Source organism: Chelonia mydas, chromosome 26, assembly GCF_015237465.2.
Source record: "Chelonia mydas isolate rCheMyd1 chromosome 26, rCheMyd1.pri.v2, whole genome shotgun sequence".
In the NCBI taxonomy this organism is placed as follows: domain Eukaryota; kingdom Metazoa; phylum Chordata; order Testudines; family Cheloniidae; genus Chelonia; species Chelonia mydas.
Window position 1 is genome coordinate 854,064 of NC_057859.1, and position 25,099 is coordinate 879,162.

General features: G+C 44.1%; 1 protein-coding gene across 17 annotated transcripts in view; it reads left to right on the top strand.

Moving 5' to 3' along the window:
* Window positions 1–25,099, top strand: part of ZMAT4 (zinc finger matrin-type 4) — a 241,404-nt gene that overhangs the window by 127,983 nt on the left and 88,322 nt on the right. For all 17 annotated transcript variants that reach the window (XR_006287567.1, XR_006287569.1, XR_006287568.1 and 14 more), the window contains one exon: window positions 17,362–17,451. Coding sequence is in view for 14 of the 17 variants with exons in the window: in XM_043536401.1 (XP_043392336.1) it covers window positions 17,362–17,451 (90 nt within the window). In the remaining 3 variants the exon portion in view is untranslated. The remainder of the gene's footprint in view (window positions 1–17,361; window positions 17,452–25,099) is intronic.

Genomic DNA, 25,099 nt, shown 5'->3' on the forward strand with positions numbered 1-25,099 from the left:
ATGGCATGTTCTACGGGCACCTTTTTTCACTAGGCATGTTTCTCGGCTGGACGTAAAGCCAAGTGACTTCTAAAGGCAAGTGACCTTTTCATCCAGCTCTCACTGCATTGAATGCTCAGTGTCCTTCAAACACAATTTGAAATGGTGGGATTGATTAATTTTTATATAAATATAAAATCTGTGGGTGGGAGGGAAAATGCATAAGTCGGTGGCCTGAGTAGGTAACCCTGAGCACAGTGCCCTTTGCAAGGCCTGGCTCTGCCCCGCGGAGAGCCTGGGGATTCAGATTAGAAGAACTGTGCTACGTGAACAATGTGCTAAATTGTATTCCCTAGGCTTTTGTTAACAAAGCTTCGCTATTAAAATGCCTTTCTCCCTTCAAAGGTGCAATTGCTTTTTCGTCTGTGCCAGAAACCGCTTTGCAGGGAAATCCTTGTGAAACTCGCCTGTAAATGAAGCCCATTGCAGTTATGGGGTCACTTGATTCTCTGGTTAATGCACACAGAGGTCACTGCAATGTATCTAGTGAGGGGTGAATACAAAACATACACCACCCTGGAAGGGAGGCCGAGGGGAGGGGAGAGGTTTTTAACGTGAGCCTGGAGAATGATGCTGGAAGGATGTGGGGATAGCAGTTGGAGATGGGTGTTTTTGTAGCTGAGCTCCCTGAACAAATGTGGCACCGGGGTCCAGGTGAAACCTCTGCATGCAGTAGTCATGGCCCACCCATGGAAAGATACTGTCGGGATGAGGGGCATGTAAGTACCTAGATTTAGGCATTGTTCAGCTGAACATGGCTACCAGGGCTTGGAGGAAGCAAGAAGTGACTCAAAGCTGATGCAAGGGTCAGAAAAGCTGGGGTTTTTTTGTTTGTGTCCCCCCCCCCGGCCGCCTTTGTGTGCTTCTGCTGCTCAGCTGTGCTACTTACATGACAAACTTGACAAGCAGCATCCCTGTTGTATGTTTGTAGAGGACATGACATCACAGGGCCCTGGCCTCTAGGTGCTACAGCAAGACAAACAGCAGTAATAATCCTGGATGAAGTCTCCTTGTGCGCTCCTGAGTCAGACCCATCTCAAAGCTAGAGGAACTGGAAATCTCAGAGAAACTCTTCTCATGTGATTTCCAGACCAAAGAGTTTGGGATAAATGCAGATGAACACTGGCTTACCTGAATGAATCTCTTGGAGTCTTCTCCTCCAGTGTCATTTAAATCCGTATTTAGAGCAGGTGCGCTCTCTGGTTCTATGGCTCACCTTCCCTCTGAGTAATGAGCCCATTTGCTCTTCGATAGCTGCTAGCTCTCACAGCTCCCATCTGTAATGCAGCTCTTCCTTACAGCTGTCTCCATGCAGAGAGCTGCAGCAGTTCCTTTGGGGGATTTACACTGTAAATTAAATATCGGCTTTCTCAGGAAGTCCTGGTGAGTTTTCAGCTCCATACAGAAGCACTTGCAGCCGTTGAAAATAAATGCGAATGTCTTTCTAAGTTTCTCCTTGAAAATCCCGCAGTAAAATTACTGAATATGCAGTCGCCTCCAGGTTTCGCCTTGAGCTGCATATTCATTACCGCATGTGCTTCGGAAGCGGCTAGAACGCTTTCCTTCAGTGTAGACTTCAGATGCTTGAAGAATAGTTTATTTTTTTGATCTAGAATAAAGAGAGATGTTGGGTTTTTAAGAGAAGCTCAGGAAGGTGCAGTTGGAATGTGGTGGTGTTGGCTCCCCTCATAAACAAGGCAATGAATAACTGAAATGTGGGGAATAGCAGAGACAAGTGGATTAAAATTCTGATGTTGAGAAAACTAAGGGAAAGAAAGGAAGTACCATGTCCTTTGGCTTGGTCTCTAGGAATGGAGGGCTCTTTGGAATCTCTTGCCTTGTCAGAGACAAGTGATTCTCGTGAACAGTATTGACGGCCTCATCCATATTCTTTTTCCGTGGATAGATTAGATGCTTCTGATGTTATCTGCTGTCACTCAGGCTGTCCAGGTGTAGGGAATTTTGTGCCAAATGTCGCCTGTCTGAAGGAATAGTAGGCATTGTTTACTGTCAGTACAGTAAAAGATCACAATGTGTTTGCCCAGAAAAGCAATCCTGTATCTGAAATATTAATGTGGAGGAAGAGCACACATGCCATTCAATAAATGCTGGCGCCAAAGGTGCTAGGATAGTCTTCGAGCATCAGAAGAGAGCTCCTATATGTGTTGCTACAGGCTAGAATGTATACCTGCAAAATCTTTTTTTCTCCCTCCTGCTGCCTGTTCCTTGACTTCCAATCCATAGCAGGGAAGTCATCCATGAAATGCCCTGTGCTTCTGATTTTCTCCATGGGTTAATTTTCCTTTGACATATCATCGAGCGTCTGTCCCCAAAGGTTTCAGAGGAGCAGCCGTGTTAGTCTGTATCCGGAAAAAGAAAAGGAGGACTTGTGGCACCTTAGAGACTAACCAATTTATTTGAGCATAAGCTTTCGTGAGCTACAGCTCACTTCATTCAGCTGTAGCTCACGAAAGCTTATGCTCAAATAAATTGGTTAGTCTCTCAGGTGCCACAAGTCCTCCTTTTCTTTTTGTCCCCAAAGCAGTCTTTCACGGGCGGATGAAGTTTTTGCTACGCTAGGCATGCTTCTTGCTAAAGGCTCCAAGTGGGTCTTTAGCTTCCATTCCTAGGGAGCGAATATGTGGCAACACAGCAGAGATTTGGAAAATTTTATGGCAATAAAAGAGTCATCTTGAAAGATTGTACAATATGAGGGACAAATTACTGATCAAACTGAGGAGTAGAGTGGGCACAGTTGAGCAGGAAATATTGACTGCAGAATAATCTGAAATGACTGTGTCATACAGACCCAGAGACTGTATAGTCCCAAACCACCTCCTCATCTCAACAGACTGAAGGCCCCTGAGCAGTTGTGCTGTACTAACTACAAGTCATTTTCAGCGGCAGAGCCATACCTAATGCATTGACCTTACTACTGCTATATCCCACGGGTGCAGATCCCTGCAGCCGGGACTGAGCGTGGGAGGGAAAATTCAACACTTTTGAATATTTTTTGTGTTAATGTTACAAGGAGCAGTAAAGAAAAATAAACTGATGCGCATGAGAATGCGTGCGTGGTCCTGCATCAGCCTTTGTGTACGTTTCTGTGTGTATCGTGCTCAGATACCACAACAAAACAGCCACTTCCTAAAGTACAATTTAACAGCAGGAGATAAAATTGGTCTAGGTAAATATGGCCTTGTATGTTGTACTAAAGAAACACACTGACAGATATTTTATGATGAGATGGTTACTACCTACCTTTTCCCCATTTTCTGCATACAGTAAGCAGAGTCCCCAGGATAGCATTAACCACTAGATCACGTTGCTCTTTATAAAAACCAATTTAGATTAAACTGGTTCTTTACGAGGCTACTTATTAGCACATTGTTGTCAACATTAATGGCCAAACATAATTTCTAATGCACTCCCAGTGCTAAAATCTACTGTTGAGGAGAAGTAGCAGCAACAGCAGACTAGATAGAGCCTGATCTAATTTGACTTCATGCCAGGGCTCCCTTCAAACAACATCACATTTCTGGACGAAAATAGTTTAAACTATAGAGGCTTCTTTCAGAAAACCAGAGAAATACACCAAGGGTGAGACCCTGAAGTTCATGGTCCGCTGACATTAACAGTGATTGAAAGTCCGTGGGGACGCTGGCATTGTTAACAGCAATACGTGTATCTTGCTCTTGAAATAACAGTGAGCATAATTAAGATAATAAATCAGTTAGTCCGGACAGATCCAGTGAGGCGTGAGGGGACATTCGTTTCTTTCAAAGTCTTCATTGTTGCTTTTCACGAAGGTTTTTTTTTAAGCTTGCAACTTTCACTTTTGATTTAGATTTCAGGTATTCTGAGATGAAGGATTAACTGTCTCCATGCGTTCTGACAAAATCCACCCACACTTTGTACACTGGGGCTCTACTGAAATTGTCACACTGACATACTTCTATAGCCATTTGCTTCAAATACGTGATACTAAAATAAAACCAACACAGCAAAATTATTTTATATATGCGAGAGCGAACAAACGAACCAACACAATACACTGGAGTAGCGTTAGCTCTTCTGATTCTGGTCTCCAATTTGGTATTGCAATTCCAGTATCAGTAGTTAAGTTAATACGCCTCTTGAAAGTCTACAATCATCCTGTTAACTGACTCTGGGCTCATAATATTTGTTTGATCTCTGTGGGCTTTGCTTTTAAAAGGAACATGTAGGAAGATATAGAATCATAGAATATCAGGGTTGGAAGGGACCTCAGGAGGTCATCTAGTCCAACCCCCTGCTCAAAGCAGGACCAATCCCCAATCAAATCATCCCAGCCAAGGCTTATGTATGTAGGGTTATATGTAGGGTTACACAAATCCAAAGTTGAAGCAAAACTTCCATCAAAGTGGCAATTAGCAATATGAAGTGTGTGCAGATGCGGATTTGCCTGCACTATATCTTCATGCTCCCTGGGTTGGCCTGCCATTGCACACAGGGCTAGTGGGTAGGGCTAGTGATGAAGCATTAAGAAAAGGAGTACTTGTGGCACCATCTAGACTAACAAATTTATGTGAGCATAAGCTTTCGTGAGATACATGCATGCATCCGATGAAGTGAGCTGTAGCTCATGAAAGCTTATGCTCAAATAAATTTGTTCGTCTCTAAGGTGCCACAAGTCCTCCTTTTCTTTTTGTGGATACAGACTAACACGGCTGCTACTCTGAAACCTGATGTAGCATTGTGTCTGACAAGGAACAAATAGTATATGTTTGTTAATGCACTTTCCCTCTGGCACACCTTGCTGAAATTTGCAGGCAACGTAGAATGGCCCACAGGGAGGAGCTCTCCTTTCCCTCCTAGGAGCACTCCCTGCATGCTCTAATGAGGTATGTTGCTAGCAGGTGACACAGGGAAGCTTGTGCAATGCCGACCTGTTGTGGCTAGACAGAAGCCTTCAGGATGTAGGGCGGGGCTGCCAAAGTGGCACCTTTGATGAGAGAGATCAAATGAGTAGAATGGTTAAAGAAAGCTACATTGGCTTTTTAAGGGAAGAAATATTTAAAAGGGCATGGTACACAGAATGTGATATGCACAGGGCATGGTACACAGAATGTGATATGCACAGAAGCAGTGCAGGATTGCTCCTCTCTTGAGTGATGACAGCAGCAGCTGCCGTGAGGCTAAAACTTCTAATTCGAAAAATAATAAATAGCAGAACTGTAGGTCTGCAGGCTTAAAGAATTTAATATGCCACTGCAACGTTGATAAAGTGCTTGGGTGCAATCAAAAAGTTTGTGGCTGACAACAACTATAAAAGTTGCTGTGAGAAGCAGATATTCCACAGAGACTCTTCCCCTGCTCTAAGTGATTTTCTCCCTGTGCTTGGAGCTGCACAGCAAATCATCCTGAAATACAGATTGAAGAGCAAACTTCCCATTTTTAATATCAACCCATGTGCAAGATTTGCCTGGAGCAAGAGACCAAAGAAGGTCTGAAGGGGAAAGAGGTCTTTAAATGTGCTCAGTCTTATAGCCAAAAAGTCCTTTGGTCTGAACGCAGACTCCCATCAATAAATGTAGCTGGGAACAGAGTCTGAAATATCTATTTTCTCATTTTCCTCTGTGAGAACTAGCATTTAGAACCAGTCACAGTGCTTGGTCTCTCTGGTAATATAACTGTGTTCAAGCATCGTGGAGTGTAGAGTAAAACATTTCCCTCCTTGCAGGATATGTTCAGCTTGTGGTGTTAGATAGGAGATACTTGGACTGCAGGTAACGCTAAGGTTAAAGATTTCATCTTAGAATGTAAAAAGAAAAGGAGTACTTGTGGCACCTTAGACTAACAATAAGCTTTCGTGAGTTTATGCTCAAATAAATTGGTTAGTCTCTAAGGTGGCACAAGTCCTCCTTTTCTTTTTGTGGATACAGACTAACACGGCTGCTACTCTGAAACTGATCTCAGAATAAAAAGAAAAGGAGTACTTGTGGCACCTTAGAGACTAACCAGTTTATTTGAGCATGAGCTTTCATGAGCTACAGCTCACTTCATCGGATGCATAGCATATCGTGGAAACTGCAGAAGACATTATATACACACAGAGACCATGAAACAAAACTTCCTCCCACCTCACTCCCCCACTGGCAACAGCTTATCTAAAGTGATCATCAAGTAGAGCCATTTCCAGCACAAATCCAGGTTTTCTCACCCTTCCCCCCCCCCCCGCCCCCCACACACATACAAACTCACTCTCCTGCTGGCAACAGCCCATCCCCCTTTGAAACCCCTCTTTATAATGCGCATGATAATCAAGGTGGGTCACCTCCAGCACTAATCCAGGGTTTCTCACCCCCCCCACACCCCCCCCCCTTTTTTCCAAAAACCACACACACAAACTCATTCTCCTGCTGGCAACAGCTCATCTTACAATGTGCACAGCAATAATCCAAGTTTAACCAGAACGTCTTGGGGGGGGGGGTTTGCAGGAAAAAAACAAGGGGAGACAGGCTACCTTGCATAATGACTTAGCCACTCCCAGTCTCTATTCAAGCCCAAATTAATAGTATCCAATTTGCAAATGAATTCCAATTCAGCAGTTTCTCGCTGGAGTCTGGATTTGAAGTTTTTTTGCTTTAAGATAGCGACCCTCATGTCTGTGATTGCGTGACCAGAGAGATTGAAGTGTTCTCCGACTGGTTTATGAATGTTATAATTCTTGACATCTGATTTGTGTCCATTTATTCTTTTACGTAGAGACTGTCCAGTTTGACCAATGTACAAGTACTCCTTTTCTTTTTACGAATACAGACTAACACGGCTGTTACTCTGAAACTTGATCTCAGAATGTGTGACTCTGAAGACAGAAAGTTCATACCTTGGGGTTCCAAATTTTCCAACCTGTAAATCAATACACAGAGCACGTTGGGCCAAAGCTGCTCCCTTTTAACTCCAGTGGGTGTTTTGCTTTTGGCTTCACTGGGACCAGGATTTGGACCATAGTGTAGATATTCTTAATATGGAAGAAATCCTGTAGAGAAACAAGAACAGTATGGATTCCTGAGAGCCTCATTCCCCTCTCCCACCACTGGACACGCTGGTGTAATTTCGTTGCCTTCTTTGCCCCTAATCCTGATTTACACTAGTGAAGTGAAAGCAGAATTAGGCTCAGAATTTGGAAACTTTAAGGAGAAAAGAAGGAAAAAGGAGACACAGAATCCAAACACCCCCCTACTGCCCCCCACACAGCTCCAGAAGAATTTAAAAATAGGCATCGTCACACAGATAGCCCGGCCGATCATTGCCACATATATAAGGAGTGAAAACCCTTTTGTTTATACTCTAACTTTAAACTATTTCCTAATTCATAATTTACCCAATTTCAAACTCTGTTAGTTTCTGAGAGGTCTCCAGTTTGCCCCTTGGTTGGAAAAGCACAGCCCATCGTAGCACCCAGGGCTCTATTCCCCGTTACAAGACTGTGCTGTCTGTGTAGCTACGTAAATAGTTGAGTTCGCAGAGCAGGTGCCAGGGGATAGTGCTCAAGAATACGTAGCATAGTTCCTAGGTGCTGTCGAGCCAAGGGAACTTGTGCCCTGCAAATAGCTTCTGCAGTGCAGCTCTCTGTATCCGTTCTTAATCCTCCCCACTGATGGGGATGTGTCATGTTTCTCACTGGCGATGGGGAGCTGTGCTCCTGCACGAAGGGGAGAGCCAGCACCCTGAAGTGGCATTTTTCCTGTCATGGCAGAAGCACAATTTGAACACTCTTCCTGTGACGAGACTGTACCTGCCTCAGGTCAGTTTTGAGAGTTTATTCTGCATTGGCTTCGGTTCCGTTATCTTGAAGGTTTAATTTTCCAGAGCGCAGCAGAAGGAAATCTAGGGAGTGAAGTTTCTATTCTTTCTAGTGAATGAGGTGTTTGGAGGGAATGGGATCCTGGCATTTAAAACTCATTCCCCTGCTCCAGGAATTCCTTGGTGTCCAGAACTGGAGAGTTGGTTCCAGTGTTTAGATTTCTCTTATGAAGGTGACTCGAAGAACAGCAGTGTTGTTTTTAATTACAGTTGTCAGGCTTTGGCTGCGCTGACCTCAGGTGATTCCTGGGCTGAGAAGGAGACCTAGATGAAACAGCTCCTTTCATTACTCACAAGCCAGCAGCTCTGCGTGCAGCAGGTCATGGCTTTTCCTCAGCCATTTGTTTTACTTAGAAATGTTTCTCAAGCTTAGTTTTCTCCTTTCCTTTTTTAAATTGCAGCATTCAAGAAAGAGGAAAAGCTGCTAGGGTTTGCAAAATGTTCCCAGCCAGAACCACGTAACCAGACCGCTCCTGCAAAGGTTAGGAGATCCGGTCTTGCCTGAACTTGTGCATAACTCTCATTGGCATGAGGAGAAAGGGTGTGTGTGTGTGTGTGTGTGTGTGTGTCTTCTTGCATACATAGCTACTATCCAGGCAGAGGGATGTCAAAAGGGCATAGTGGGGACTGACCACAAGAACGCTGATACTAGAATTGATGGACAGTAGTCAAAATACTATAAAGACCATGAATCCTCACACACTGGTACAAATGAGTATCACTTTGTACTGACAGGGAAACAGAAGCACAAAGTGGTTAGGTGACTGGCCCAAGTTGACACAGTTAGGAGCAGAACTCCGTTACTCCTGGGTTGCACATGGAGTCCACCAGATGCCGTTTCTTAGCTGGAGGCACAGAATCATAGAATCATAGAGTCTCAGGGTTGGAAGGGACCTCAGGAGGTCATCTAGTCCAACCCCCTGCTCAAAGCAGGACCAATCCCCAGTCAAATCATCCCAGCCAAGGCTTTGTCAAGCCTGACCTTAAAAACTTCCAAGGAAGGAGATTCTACCACCTCCCTAGGTAACGCATTCCAGTGTTTCACCACCCTCCTAGTGAAAAAGTTTTTCCTAATATCCAACTTAAACCTCCCCCACTGCAACTTGAGACCATTACTCCTTGTCCTGTCCTCTTCTACCACTGAGAATAGTCTAGAACCATCCTCTCTGGAACCACCTCTCAGGTAGTTGAAAGCAGCTATCAAATCCCCCCTCATTCTTCTCTTCTGCAGACTAAACAATCCCAGTTCCCTCAGCCTCTCCTCATAAGTCATGTGTTCCAGACCCCTAATCATTTTTGTTGCCCTTCGCTGGACTCTCTCCAATTTATCCACGTCTTTCTTGTAGTGTGGGGCCCAAAACTGGACACAGTACTCCAGATGAGGCCTCACCAATGTCGAATAGAGGGGAACGATCACGTCCCTCGATCTGCTCGCTATGCCCCTACTCATATATCCCAAAATGCCATTGGCCTTCTTGGCAACAAGGGCACACTGCTGACTCATATCCAGCTTCTCGTCCACTGTAACCCCTAGGTCCTTTTCCGCAGAACTGCTGCCTAGCCATTCGGTCCCTAGTCTGTAGCTGTGCATTGGGTTCTTCTGTCCTAAGTGCAGGACCCTGCACTTATCCTTATTGAACCGCATCAGGTTTCTTTTGGCCCAATCCTCCAATTTGTCTAGGTCCCTCTGTATCCTATCCCTGCCCTCCAGCGTATCTACCACTCCTCCCAGTTTAGTATCATCCGCAAATTTGCTGAGAGTGCAATCCACACCATCCTCCAGATCATTTATGAAGATATGGAACAAAACCGGCCCCAGGACCGACCCCTGGGGCACTCCACTTGACACCGGCTGCCAACTAGACATGGAGCCATTGATCACTACCCGTTGAGCCCGACAATCTAACCAACTTTCTACCCGCCTTATAGTGCATTCATCCAGCCCATACTTCTTTAACTTGCTGACAAGAATACTGTGGGAGACCGTGTCAAAAGCTTTGCTAAAGTCAAGAAACAATACATCCACTGCTTTCCCTTCATCCACAGAATCAGTAATCTCATCATAGAAGGCTATTAGATTAGTCAGGCATGACCTACCCTTGGTGAATCCATGCTGACTGTTCCTCATCACTTTCCTCTCGTGTAAGTGCTTCAGGATTGAACTCTGCCAGGGTAGGAAGTGCCTCAGTCTCTGTGCAGTGTCATCCTTATATATTGTGTGTAGGGGGAAAAGCCACTGTGTCCTGGGGGACTTCGTTCTGAGCAACATGCTGAAGGTCTCATGCTGCCAGAATTAAAACATCCTTGAAATTTCTAAAAACTATAGAGGATCATTTCCTAACTCCAGAAGTGTTGCATCCACCACAGGGAACCCTGTATTGGACCCGGTCGTGACAGATAAGGAGGGATTGGTCGTAGAATTAAAAATTAGTGATTGTGTACCTGCAAGTGTTCATGACTGAACTATTCTGTTTGCACATTACTGGTTTGGACTTTACATTTGTTAAAATACATTTGGTGCTTTGAAAGAACCAATTTCACCACGCTGAAAACCATTACAAGCAAAATGAGCTGGGAGAAGGAATTGAAAATGAAAGAAAATTGGGAATTGTTTAAGAATATTTCCCTACCTGCTCAAAAAGCCACAATTGAGAAAAGGCTATGGTGGTTAAAATAGCAACCTGGCTTAGCGAGGAAATGAAAGCAGCTATAAAATGTATAGATATACAAGTAAAATATGGGGAAAAAAGTTGATAGCAGTGAATATAAACTAGAATCTAGGAACTGATGCCAAAAGGATACCAGGAGAAATCTATAGCTCGTATTGTTAAGGACAATAAGAAGCAATTTCCATTTACCAAGGATCATGGTGGATTCTCCATCACTGATAAATTTTAAATTAAAATTGAATGTTTTTCTAAAAGATATGCTCTAGGAATTATTTTGGGGAAGTTCTGTGTCCTGTTTAGTATATACTAGATAGTCACAGTGGTCCCTTCTGTCTTTGGAATCCATGAATGTATAAATCTATTAATTCTTTAAGTGTAGTAGGAACAAAAGGAACCCTAATAATGGTATGAGTCTGTTCCTAGATGGGAATGGTAGAATTGTCAATAACAATGCTGAAAAGGCAGGACTGTTCAATACATATTTCTGTTCTGCATTTGGGAAAAAGCCAGATGATGTATTCGCATATGATGCTGATGAAATACTTTCCATTCCAACAGTAACTCAGTATGATGTTACACAGCATCTACTCAAGTTAGGCTTTTTTAAATAATCAGGTCTGGATAACTTGCATCCAAGAATTTTAAAGGAGCTGACTGACTCAGGTGCCTTGTGGATTATTAATGTTGACGTTCAATAAAAGTCTTGAAACACTGGGGAAGGTCCAGAGGTCTTGGAGAAACTAATGTTGTGCCAGTATTTAATATGGCTAAACTGGACAACCCAGGTAATTATACGGATACTAGGCGGACACAGATCCCAGATAACTTAATGGAATGGCTGATATGGGACTCGATTTAGTAAAGAATTGAAGGAGGGTAATATAATTTATGCCAGTCAACATGGGTTTATGGAAAATAGATCTTTGATGCTGTTGCCAAAAGGGGTGATGTGATCCTTGGATGTATTTACAGGGGAGTCTCGAGTAGGAGTAAGGACATCATTTTACCTCTGTATTTGGCACTTGATGTGGCCACTTCTGGAACCCTGTGCCCCATTCGGGTGTTCAAGAAATCCCTTGCAGGATTGGGAGATATTTCATATTGCCAGGTCATCTTAAATTAGTGGAATAAAGTAGCAATGGACACGTTCCTGTTCCTGGCTTGTGGCATGCCGATTGGCTGGAAGAAAGTTGCTTGTGTGCTGCAGCCAATTAGACTAGAGAAATGAGGGGATTTTTTTCAATGTACAAGAACATCGCTCCCATCAGTCCCCGCTCCCCACATATAAACCAAACAAATCAGTATCCCAAACAGAGGTCTGACATGCGAGAGGCTCAGTGAAATCCAGTAAGGGCATGGCTGTTGCTACTGATTTTGCACAGAAGGTGCCCAGATACTATGATGAAGGGCGGCAGGATAAAACTCTAAGATAGATCAATCGATGGAGCTTTTGTTAATAAAAAGCAAAATAGCTCCTGTCCCAGGTCCCTCCCAGTGCCAGAGACCAAATGTTTCCTATCTGAATAAGCAGAGCTACTCTGCCTGAAACTACCATTGTCTTTAATTTCCTGGGACCTGCTTGCTGCTATTATCCAGCAGAGAATGTAATTGTATAATCTCACCTACGGTGCTGCACTCTCTCTCTAAATAAAAGCCTGTTGCAGAACTGTGATTTATAACGCCAGCCTCAAGAGGATGAATCTGGCTTTATGCTGCAAGTTTGACTCCTGTTTGTCCTACATTAAATCACTGCTGTTTTGCTTCTATATCACCTTTGCTGTATTAAAGAAACTCAAAGTAGGTAAGTAGATAGATTATCTATCTATCTATCTGGACAGGTAACTATTTTATCTTATCTATTTGGTTCTTTGGCTCTTATTGCCATAGTACCTGAACTCTGACATCGCAGATCTCTGCAGTTGCAGAAGGAAAACAGCCCCTTTCCTTGCTCTTTTCATTGGAGAAAGTTGTCTTTAAACTGCATTGCATTAAGTGGAATTTTTTCCCATTTGAAGATAGTTCCTTTAGTACAGAGACTAGAAATAAAAATGTTGATTGCATAGCACTTGATTCAGCCACTAAAGAAGTACTCAGACACAGAGAAACACAGCACACACTGAGGACAACTTTTGGGGCTACAGCAGATGAATCAGTAGATTTCTTCTGGACGAGGATTCTTGTTCCAGAGCTGGCAGTCTTATAGATGTGCCTGTTTTTGTCTTTAAACTGTAAATCAGGTCTTTTTATTTTTCAGGAACTATTACAGATAAAGAGATGGGGAAAATCAGGGGTCCAGGCCTAGGTCCCATTTTATCCAAATATCTCCGAATTCAGGTAAATGGTTCTGGTGTAGGCTCTTTTCCCCTGACATCTACAAGAATATGGTTGCAAACTGTCAGTAGATGGAGAGTTATACCAACCTACAATGGCTCTCGTTTAGTTTGGAGGATCTCCTATGGCATCTTTGTACACAGAACTGACTCAAAGCATGTAACGAGGAGGAAATGGGGCACTTTGTATGTATGTATGTATTAGCATCAACAATACTCACTGCTGTAGTATCTAAATGTCTTCATGCCCCTCTGTTCTCTGAAACGTGGTGAAGGGATAGAAACTGTTCAACTGGGCCCCCAAGTTCGATTCAAAACACTTTTCTCTCCTGAAGAAATTTGTTCTGCTCAGTGGCATTTTAAGTTCTTTGCAGAGCACAGTGCAGCAGAGAAGCTGTCAGCCCGTGTCATATCACTACCTCTCAACACTTACCCTTTCCAACACCTCCAAACTGCAGATTTCAAGTCTGCAGCTTGGAGGGACCAGCAGGACTGTTTGCAAGCAGGATGTTGTAAATAATCACTTTGCTCTTGACAGGTTATTAAGGTGATAAATACACATGTAAATGCAGGAAGTACCACTGATAAAGTGGGTTGACAAATCTGCCCCACTATCTCCTACCTCTTACAGTAAATGAGAGGCTTACTAAATACCTGCAAAGGTTTGGGATAGGTCCTGAGCTCTAGTCTAGCAGCAAATCTCTGCTGGATAATATGAGCCGCAGTTCATTTATGTGGGGGATCTTTATTGATCTCGATTTTGAAGTTATGCCTAGAACATATAATCTCCCATTTTCAGCACATGTAAATCTAAACATCTAATAAAGGCGAGAGCTGTTTTACATAGAGATGGCACTTTGGTTGCCTTTTAATGATGGTGTTTTGAGATCACTTATTGCACAGCACTTTGTCTCATCCAGAAAAGAACACTTAAAATGATTTACTAAAATCTTGTCTTTTAATCTTTAAAAAGAATCTTTCTGAACTGCATATAAACTCAGCTAGATAGCAGAGTATAGCTACATACTGCCAGACTGCACGAAGCATAGAACTTAACAGACCAAAAAAGAAAAGCAACGTTGTCCTAGTAATAATGCTTTGCACTCTCAGCTTTCCATTACTCTATATCTTCAGAGCATCATAACAACACTGGGCCTGAATCTCTTTTGTTCGTACCATTCTACCAGTGCAAAGGGGGTCTGACAGTGGCTGTGCTCACTGGCAGCCCCCTTTTACACAATCGGTGCAGCTGAGAACAAGGCCATTCAGTGCTATGTACCGCGTCCAAATGCGCAGTATCAATGTCACTGTCAATACTTCCTGCCCAGTTTGGGCCCAATCCAAAGCCCACTGAAATCAATGAGAGCCTTTGCACTGACTTTACTGGGCGCTGGATCAGGCCCCAGGTTTCCAGTTGTGCAAATCTCTAGTGAGTGACACACAAAGAAAAGTTCATATGCTATTGTGACAAGTTCGAGGAAGAAACTCGGTGGGACCAGTGACATATGGGACTGACTTGCACAGCTCAATCCTTTAAAATTCAAGTGGATTTACTCTGTCATTTTTAAATTACCTAATCACTTGTCTTGACTTTTAATCTTTGATAATACAGGCATTTGAATTTTCCTCTATTTAGCTCTGCCCACAGACAGATTTGAGGTCTGTCGGGGAAAATCCATGTTCTCAAACCTTATAAGAAGAAAAGGTGGGGAAAGATACGTTCCACTATTTATCTTCACAGATTTGTTCCATCTTCTTTTTATTTGTTTGTTTTAATTTATTGCATGATCCTGCTTAAAATGCAGAGTCACATTTACGCATACAAATTTAGCTCCACGTTCGCACGATGGAAAAACTCTTCCGCCATTCATTAATGGTAATTTAATTTTTTAAAATTGCAAATCTGTGATCTGAAATTATAATATAGTGGTGCAGTTGTTCTGCAGGGCACTCGAAAATGGAGACTCATAGCAAACTTGTTTGCATAATAGCAGCTGCTGTGCATGTCTGGATTTTGTATGCGTGTCTGTTAGCTGCAGACTTCTTCCCTTAGATCTACAGGAAGACAAGGATTCTGATTAAGTGAGGCCCTGAAAACTTGTCTGCAGCAACTTAGGGCTGTTGCTATGGAAGCTTTAATCCCTCTTTGATATATTAAAAATCACAGGATTTTTACTAATGTGCGGAGCACATTTCATTTTCCCTTTTCAGCTGTCCAGAACACCGTGTGGAACTAGCACTTACGAGCTCCCTCCTATGAGCTTGGAAAAAGAATGATCCCACCTAGGCCCCTCCAAACGTTTTCTGTCCCTTCTGCACAGAAACGAGCCCTTTGGAAACTTTCCTGCAGTATGAATAATTTGGGAATGCTTAGGTGTCTGTTCAGCAGATCCTGCTGGGGTGGACCTATGTTCCTTGCTCTGGGTTAACACATGATTTCAAGGAGACACATATTTGATGGATGTATGACTTTGCCAGAAGAACTTGATAATGTAAGAGATTTATTAAAGCATTAGACAAAGTGTGCTCTCTGTCACAAATTAGACGACTCTTCTGCATCCCTGCTGTAGAGCATTTCTCTTTGAAGGCCTTGGGGTTCTGTCAGACATAAAAATAGATGTGGGAAGGAGTCTTGTCTCTAGCAGAATTGGGAGCACCAAGGGGCAAGGGGTTTAATTAACCAGGAGGGAGGTTCACTCCTAGAAGCATGAAACAAATGCGGTTTGAATCAAAGTAATGACTTTGCATAAAATGGAAAATTATTAATGCAAGAAATAGCATGAAACTGACTCTCGATGCAATCTAAAGTAATTGTTGTTTCCAGGTTTCTTTTTGCCTCAATGGCACTTTTCTTGTAACTGAAACTGAAATAACCAGGTCTGGAGTTTAACTGCTCTCAGCCTATTTCTAAGTGTTGTTTTCGGCCATTAAAAACTGGAATATTTATACTGCTAAATTCTTGCCATCAGAGGATGTTGTTTGTTGTATATATTACAGAATGTCGATGCTACTCGCTCTGTTCCTAAGCTATCCTAAGACAGTTGGCAGAGATGCTGTCACAGTGACTAATTGTTATTCTCTCTCTCTCTAACCATCTCACCTTTGTCATGTGCCCATTATCAGAGTATTTAGGCACCATGTCACTGCCGGTCTGTGTCATAGCTGGTCAGCATGCTGGTTTCCTGGTGCCACCGGCACCTGTACTGTATTGATCACTTGCATTTGACTGACCTGAGGACCTAGCAGGTCCTTCACCCTTCAACACTCTGTCCTAAATATTCTTGGGGGAGGGGAAACAGCCCTTAAGTTGCTAACCTGGGAAGAGTTCATACCTGGCAAGCGTATTGTATTGTGGAGCAGTTAGTGCCTCACATGGAACTTGGGCCTGTGGGTGACTGGGGTCTCTCTTCTTTAAGTCCACAAATCTTTTATTGCCACTTCCTGAGAGGTTGAGGGCTGTTATCAAACAAAACAGAGCGTTCGCACTTGGAAGCAGTATGTTTGGATTGGTTTTGGGAGTGGGGGGGGAGGGGTGTTGGGTTTTTGGTTTTTTAACACCTATGGAACTAATTTGGGTCTTTTCCCTGCCAGTGGAGCTTAGTTCCAGGAACAGTCAACCTCCCAGATTTTCCGAGTATTGGGCAAGGTTTATCTGAGACTACCACTAAAAAAAGGAGAGAAGGAGAATCAGGATTCCTATGCTAGCTCAGACCAAGGTCCATCTAGTCCAGTATGCTGTTTCTGGCAGTGGACAGCACCAGATGCTTCAGAGGAAGGCATAAAAGCTCTATAATGCACAATTATCTGCTAATTTGCCCATAGGTTTCAGAGTAGCAGCCGTGTTAGTCTGTATTCGCAAAAAGAAAAGGAGGACTTGTGGCACCTTAGAGACTAATAAATTGGTTAGTCTCTAAGGTGCCACAAGTACTCCTTTTCTTTTTGCCCATAGGGGAAGTTTTGCCCTAACCCTATGCAGTTATTGGTTTACATGTTTCCTGGAGCATTAGGTTTTATATCCCTTATACATTTTTATCCTATCTTAAGTACAGCAATTACGGATGTTCCAGTTGTTCATATAAATGTCTAATCCTTTGTTATTAAATCTCCCCTGGGATGGAAATCTTTCTTTCCCTTTAATAATTTGTGTTGCCATTCTCTGAACCTTTTCCATTTCTGCTCTATCTTCATGGAGCTGGGCAACCAGGACTGAATGCAGCATTCAAGATGAAGTTGTACCACTTATCTCTATATCTGATGGCTTTACAATATTTCCAGGATTAAACTCTGTTCCTCAGCCTTGGTGAAAGCCCTGTGAAATGTTCTCTGAGTTATTCACTAAGGGTTTCCTCCTTTCGCATCACATGATTGGTATTTATCAAGGGGACTGATAAATCTCATTCATGTTTTGGTTCTCTCTGCTGTCCAGTAAGAATGTTTTGATTGTTGCCTCACCAGTTTTTGCTCTTCCTTCACAGAGTCGGAAACACGCGAGCAAAGTCAGACTTTACTACATGCTACATCCCATAGACGGAGGCTGCCCGGCCAAGAAGCTCCGATCAGAAAACGTGAGTATGTTTCAGAGCCTTATTCTGCGCTGCTTTGTGAATTGGTGCCCCGGTGCAAAGGCATGTACTCCTGTAACAGCTTCAGAGGTAAGAGTTGGGGTAGCTGAAATGCTGAGTTACTTGAAACAGTTTTCCATAAATGATACAGAAAATATGACCTGCCAGTAATTGAATTTTTAGTTTTTACTTTTTTTGGGTCATTTCTAAAACAGAGACACCCTCACAACACACCTCTAGTGTGCATTCAGAGCCAGATCACGCTGCCTGAAACACCTTTAGCTTGTTGGCTGGTGAACTGCAGTGGAAACGACTGAAAGGATAATGACTACGTGGATGATGGCACTTTCAGTCTAGTTCCCTTTGAATTTGGGGTAGTAAAACCTGCTCTTTAATTGTGATGGTTAAAGTTCTGTAACTGTTCCACCGTCAGTCTGGATTGAAGTCCTTTCGGGTTCCATACATTCAGATGATATTTGTGCACAACTTTCTCACGCCAGGGGAAAAAACATCAGGGAGAGAACAAGTGACAGCAGAGGGAAGCACTGTGTGAGAGAGGCAGCTAGAGAGAGATTCATGGGGGAGAGTAACTAGTCAAATGAAAACGAGGAAGGAAGAAATACACGTCAGTGAGCAATTTCCATTCTAGTGTGTCCTGTAACCCTTATTCCACTCTCCCTTATGGCCTTTGGATGAACCTCAGTGTCTTGGCAATTCTCTCTGTACTTGGCTGTGACAGCTTCTCTTTGCCCATCTCAAGATCCTTTCACTTAGGTCCATTTTGATTTGCCCTCATTGCTATCTCTCTCTTTCTAGTTTAGATCACTGGGCACAAACAGTTCGGTGTGGGAGATTTAATATTCATGGGAGCTGGGCAGCAAAAGCCATGGACATCACACTAAAAATATTTCTTCCTGTGAAACAATCCGTTCTTCAGATCTGGGTCTTGTTGAAAGTGCCTTCCTGGGGTCTCTCACGTCATCCCTTGGTGCCTCCATCCTAACCCTTCCCTGCACATTGCTCAGCATCCAGGTGCTCACCCTTTTTGCTTCTGAAGCCCATTTGACTTCCTGTTTTCTCCTGCTAATAAGAAACCAGCCTGACTTTGCTCTGACAGCTCTGTGCCTGCCCTTGTCCTACACACCCTGTGAGTCTCTATGCTCTGTGGCTATGTAATACATCATATCCCCCATCTCTCCATTAGGTGATCACCATGTGACAATTTTGCTTCCCTTAGGTATCCTTTGGCTCTTCTAAGCTCAGAGTGTTGTTCCCGCACAACAGAACTTGTTTCAGTCTGTTAAGATTGTCCTCTCCCAGGCCTTCCAAGGAGGAATATGCTTGTCCCTGCTCAGATATTATCCAGTCCTTTGTATCACAGAGTTGAGATATTTAGACCGTCTCTTGAAGGCAGCTTGATAACATCATTACGATGTCCAGGACACAGCTGTATCCCGCTCATTTCAGCTTGATGGTAGTGTTACTGATGTCACGGCATAGTGACTTTAATGAATATTAAAAATGCAGTTATTTGAATATGATATTACTGGAGCCCAGTTATGTTTCTCTGTAAAAACATATGTTACCAAAAAGGGTACCTTGGCCTCCTTGCAGAGAAAATGGTCTATTTGTGTGACTCTAGAGAATCATAGAATATCAGGGTTGGAAGGGACCTCAGGAGGTCATCTAGTCCAACCCCCTGCTCAAAACAGGATCAATCCCCAATTAAATCATCCCAGCCAGGGCTTTGTCAAGCCTGACCTTAAAAACTTCTAAGGAAGGAGATTCCAACACCTCCCTAGGTAACGCATTCCAGTGCTTCACCACCCTCCTTGGGAAAAAGTTTTTCCTAATATTCAACCTAAACCTCCCCCACTGCAACTTGAGACCATTACTCCTTGTTCCATCATCCGTTACCACTGAGAACAGTCTAGATCCATCCTCTTTGGAACCCCCCTTCAGGTAGTTGAAAGCAGCTAGCAAATCCCCCCTCATTCTTCTCTTCCGTAGACTAAACATCCCCAGTTCTCTCAGCCTCTCCTCATAAGTCATGTGTTCCAGTCCTCTAATCATTTTTGTTGCCCTCCGCTGGACTCTTTCCAATTTTTCCACATCCTTCTTGTAGTGTGGGGCCCAAAACTGGACACAGTACTCCAGATGAGGCCTCACCAGTGTCGAATAGAGGGGAACGATCACGTCCTTCGATCTGCTGGCAGTGCCCCTACTTATACAACCCAAAATGCCATTGGCCTTCTTGGCAACAAGGGCACACTGTTGACTCATATCCAGCTTCTCGTCCACTGTAACCCCTAGGTCCTTTTCTGCAGAACTGCTGCCGAGCCATTCAGTCCCTAGTCTGTAGCGGTGCATTGGATTCTTCCGTCCTAAGTGCAGGACCCTGCACTTATCCTTATTGAACCTCATGAGATTTCTTTTGGCCCAATCCTCCAATTTTTCTAGGTCCCTCTGTATCCTATCCCTGCCCTCCAGCATATCTACCACTCCTCCCAGTTTCATGTCATCTGCAAACTTGCTGAGGGTGCAATCCACACCATCCTCCAGATCATTTATGAAGATATTGAACAAAACCGGCCCCAGGACTGACCTTCGGGGCACTCCGCTCAATACTGGCTGCCAACGAGACATGGAGCCATTGATCACTACCTGTTGAGCCCAACAATCTAGCCAGCTTTCTATCCACCTTATAGTCCATTCATCCAGCCCATACTTCTTTAACTTGCTGGCAAGAATACTGTGGTAGACCGTGTCAAAAGCTTTGCTAAAGTCAAGGAACAACACGTCCACCGCTTTCCCCTCATCCACAAAACCAGTTATCTTGTCATAGAAGGCAATTAGATTAGTCAGGCATGACTTGCCCTTTGTGAATCTATGCTGACTGTTCCTGATCACTTTCCTCTCCTCTAAGTGCTTCAGAATTGATTCCTTGAGGACATGCTCCATGATTTTTCCAGGGCCTGAGGTGAGGCTGACTGGCCTGTAGTTCCCAGGATCATGCTCCTTCCCTTTTTTAAAGATGGGCACTACATTAGCCTTTTTCCAGTCGTCCGGGACTTCCCCCGATCTCCATGAGTTTTCAAAGATAATGGCCAATGGCTCTGCAATCACATCACCAGCTCTTTTGGCACTCTCGGATGCAGCGCATCCGGCCCCGTGGACTTGTGCATGTCCAGCTTTACTAAATAGTCCCGAACCACTTCTTTCTCCACAGAGGGCTGGTCACCTCCTCCCCATGCTCTGCTGCTCAGTGCAGTAGTCGGGGAGCTGACCTGGTTCGTGAAGACAGAGGCAAAAAAAGCATTGAGTACATAAGCTTTTTCCACATCCTCTGTCACTAGGTTGCCTCCCTCATTCAATAAGGGGCCCACACTTTCCTTCACTTTCTTCTTGTTGCTAACATACCTGAAGAAACCCTTCTTGTTACTCTTAACATCTCTTGCTAGCTGCAACTCCAGGTGTGATTTGGCCTTCCTGATTTCACTCCTGCATGCCCAAGCAATATTTTTATACTTTTCCCTGGTCATTTGTCCAATCTTCCACTTCTTGTAAGCCTCTTTTTTGTGTTTAAGATCAGCAAGGATTTCACTGTTAAGCCAAGCTGGTCGCCTGCCATATTTACTATTCTTTCTACACATCGGGATGGTTTGTCTCTGTAACCTCAATAAGGATTCTTGAAAATACAGCCAGCTCTCCTGGACTCCTTTCCCCCTTATGTTATTCTACCAGGGGACCCTGCCCATCAGTTCCCGGAGGGAGTCAGTCTGCTTTTCTGAAGTCCAGGGTCCGTATTGTGCTGCTCTCCTTTCTTCCCTGTGTCAGGATCCTGAACTCGACCATCTCATGCCTCATGTCACTGCCTCCCAGGTTCCCATCCACTTTGGCTTCCCCTACTAATTCTTCCCGGTTTGTGAGCAGCAGGTCAAGAGCTCTGCCCCTAATTGGTTCCTCCAGCACTTGCACCAGGAAATTGTCCCCTACACTTTCCAAAAACTTCCTGGAGTGTATCCTACCTCTTGTAATTCTGAAAGTAAATGCTTGGTCTTCCAGATGATACGAAGGGAAAAGGTTTCAAGGAAGCAACGCCTGTTTCAGCTTTACATCTCTGATGACACAGGCCTTTCCAACTGTATAGGATCAACATCATTTTCCAGCTGACCTTTAAATAATGTGGAGGATAATATTTGCCATTATCTGATGCTTATGAAAATATGCTCCATTCCTTAAGCAGCCATTAGACCTTCATCCGAAAAAGCACTGAATTTACACAACCCAATTATTAGGCAGCCTTTTGTTGTTTTAATTTTTTTTGTAAAACAAACCTGGTGTCTTTGGCATACTGAGTGGTCATTGACCTTTTCTTTTAAATGTGCGCTTCATATTTCAGCTGAAAGTAATTCGAGAAGGTCGCAGGCTGGGACTAGGTCACAATTTGAAAAGGTCACAGGCTCTGAAATTTAAAGTCAATCATGACTTGACTTGACAAATTTAGTTTTCATCCGGATTTCCCCGTCACCTGTAAATAGGGAATGGGCCCCGTTTAAGACTGACAGAGACTATGGAATCTTTTTGTATGCTTTGGGGCAGAGGTTGGGATGGGGAGAAATCCATTCGTACTTTCTTCCTGGTCCCGTTTGTACTATTAGGTACAGTTAAGAAGTATGGCAGGCAGCCCTAGTCGGCGACTACGCTTATTGAAGGGGAGGAGAGATGCTATTAAGACATGAATTGCCTGAGGAAGCATAAGAAATGAGATCAAAACATATTGCAAAGAGCACCATATGCCTTGTAAGGAATGCTACAGACAGTGAAACAAGGGAGCTGAAATGGTTGGTATCTATGAAAGAAGCGTAAAGGATAGAGGCTGCTTTTTTTTTTTTTTTTTTGAAGCTCAGATTGTGAACTAGCAGATAAGTTATCAGTACATCACTTTTTTGTACTCTACATATTTTTTATAGTTCCTGGTGAAAGCTTTAATATATGCTTTAACTCATGTGGAATAATTACACAGAAATTAAAGAAAAATGCTCCGTTTGAAAGCCTAAATACTTCTAATAATGTGCATATCTTGTGCAACGCTTTTAACTGAAATTTCCATCTAGCTATAAACTGTTTGGCGTAAAGGAATTAGTGTTGGGTGACTACAATTTCTTCTTTAGCAGCAATAGAGACAGGAAGAGCAGAGATGTTGCTATCCTGAGTTACCACACTCTACAGGGTTTCTAAAGCAAGGTCCCTGTGTGCATCCCCCTCCATTCCTGTCTGAGCGGAATCCTCTTGTTAGTTCATCACATGGCACAAAGTCATCATGCATGATGCATCCCTCATAGGGGTTGTCATTTTTGAGGTTAGTCTACTGCAGTTGTGAGCTGTCAGGCTGCTACCTCCATAACTGGAGGCAAGAAAGTCCCTGAAACCTAAGTCAGACTACTGCAAAGTCTGCATGTCTGCAGCCTGCAATTGTGCCTGGACATGGCTAAGGGCATGATCCCATCATACTCTTGTATACACACCCCTGTGTCGTTAAATGATAAAATGCCCAAATGAACTGGTGCCTGGTTGGTGTCCTGGCTGTGATGATTAGATGCATCTCATGGATATTGCTAAGAGGTCCAGGGTTCTTTCTCATGGTTGGACTCCTTAATAATCACACACGTGATATAAACTTTCTGGATGGGGTTTTCAAAAGTACTTAAGTGACATATTAGCATGAAGCTTATACTTAAGCACTGCCTTTTTGTTCTGGCTTTGAACAGTGCCTAGCACTGTGGGGTCTTGGGCCATGACTGGGGCTCTTACACTACAATAATATAAATAATAATAAGTTATATTGACTTTCAATTGTGTCCCTACATTACTTAGGCATTTTGGGGGGGGACGGACAAAAAGTCTCTCTCTCTCCTTACACGTGAGGGGGGATGGGGTGGGATTGCATGTTACAAAACCAGCTTTCCTTCTAGAATTCTTTTCTTAAATGATGATGAAAATATTATTTGGGTGGCAACCAACCATACTCAGCTGACTTACAAAACTGCTGGTTTGTCTGTGGGAAAATGACTTAATAAAACATAAAGGGGAAAATAAACTTTTATTTTAAAAGTGGGTAGGTGCTGGTAGTTGTCAGCTTCAGGCTCAAGCTGTGGATCCATCCTCTCACAGGAAGAGTTCAGAGGTCAGGGTGGAAGGCTGGGCTGGAACCCGGGTCCAGTTGTCAGAGGAAGTTTCTGTCTCTCTCCTGGTGGTGGGAGCCAGCGTGGATGGCATCAGATGAGCAGACAAAGACTAACCCAGGACTGGGAACATTATTAAATCCAAGAAGTGTTGACCTGAGAGTCAATAGGCTTTACACCCAGGAGACCCACAACTTGCGGTGGTGGTGGGGGGGGGGGGGGAAGAGAAGCCAATTAAAGGCAGTGACCAATGCCCCCTTCCTCATCACTCTCTGGGTTTTATACTCTCAGTCCATGGAAAACTACCCAGACTGTAGCAGCCCTTTCTGTTTTAGCCTGAACAATATCAGCTTGTAAATAAAGCAGCTATGGACACAGCCTCAGAACATGCTCAAGTGTCCTGTTCTGATAATGGACATTGCGGTTGACACCACATTCCTCCGTGATGCTGCTTTGGGAATGGGAGACCGGCACACTCAGAATTCTAGGTCCCAGTTCATTAGTCCATAAGGTAGGACAGGTCTGTTGGTTCCTGGCATAGGGTGATTTCCCCATTTAACAGGGAGCAGGGTCCGGTGTACGTGAGATTCATCAGCTGCCTCCCAGTCCCAACTGGGTTTAAGAGGAGGCACCTGGACTGTAAGAAAAGGAGACAGATAATGTCAGGGGAGAGCTGCCTAAGGAGGAGAGGAGAGACTCGGAGACAGGAAAGCAGCAGGGGAGAGCTGCTGGAGACAGAGAAGGGTGGGGGGCTGCCGGATGAGGAGAGGAGAGAGGCAGGAGCCACACAGAAGAGCTGGATCAGAGAGCTGCTGGGGAGAACAAAAGGTGAAGAATGTTATTGGTGAGGACTGGCCCCGGCTGGGGAAACCCACTGAGTCCTAGGAGAGCTCATGCAGAGGCTCCTGGGGACATGAAGAGCCAGCCTAGTTAAGGAAAGCTGAGCCCAAAACAAGAGGGTTGATGCTGGAGGGTGGCTCCCAGCAGCAGGGGTTGGATTCACAGCCAGCGATGCCCGGGTACGTAGAGTGCTGTGGGAAGCCCCCTTGCAGCAGGCCTGAGTGGAGGGCTGTGGGAAACGGAGCCTAAGGAGAAGGGGTTTGTCCTGGAGGGAGGTTTCCCTGAGCAGGAGTAGGACTCTCAGGTGAGGAGGCCTGTGGGGTGGATCAGTGCAGGGAGCCCTTGTTCAGGGGACCTGACCTGGGGCCATGGGAGAAGAGGAGCTATGGGAAAGAAGTGGATCTGGGAACTCTCACGTGGATGGCCGAGAGAGCGAGGCCCTGGAACAGGGTCCAAGAGTGGCACCAGGCTGGAGACAGATTCTTGGGAGGCTGAGCTGGAAATGATGTCCCCGCCAGGGGTAGGGATAACTGTTGTGAGTCTGTTGTCCTTTAGTGTTTGGGGAAGACTGGTTTTATCCTGAGGGTTCTGCAGATTATTTCCTGTGTACCTGAATAAATTATGTC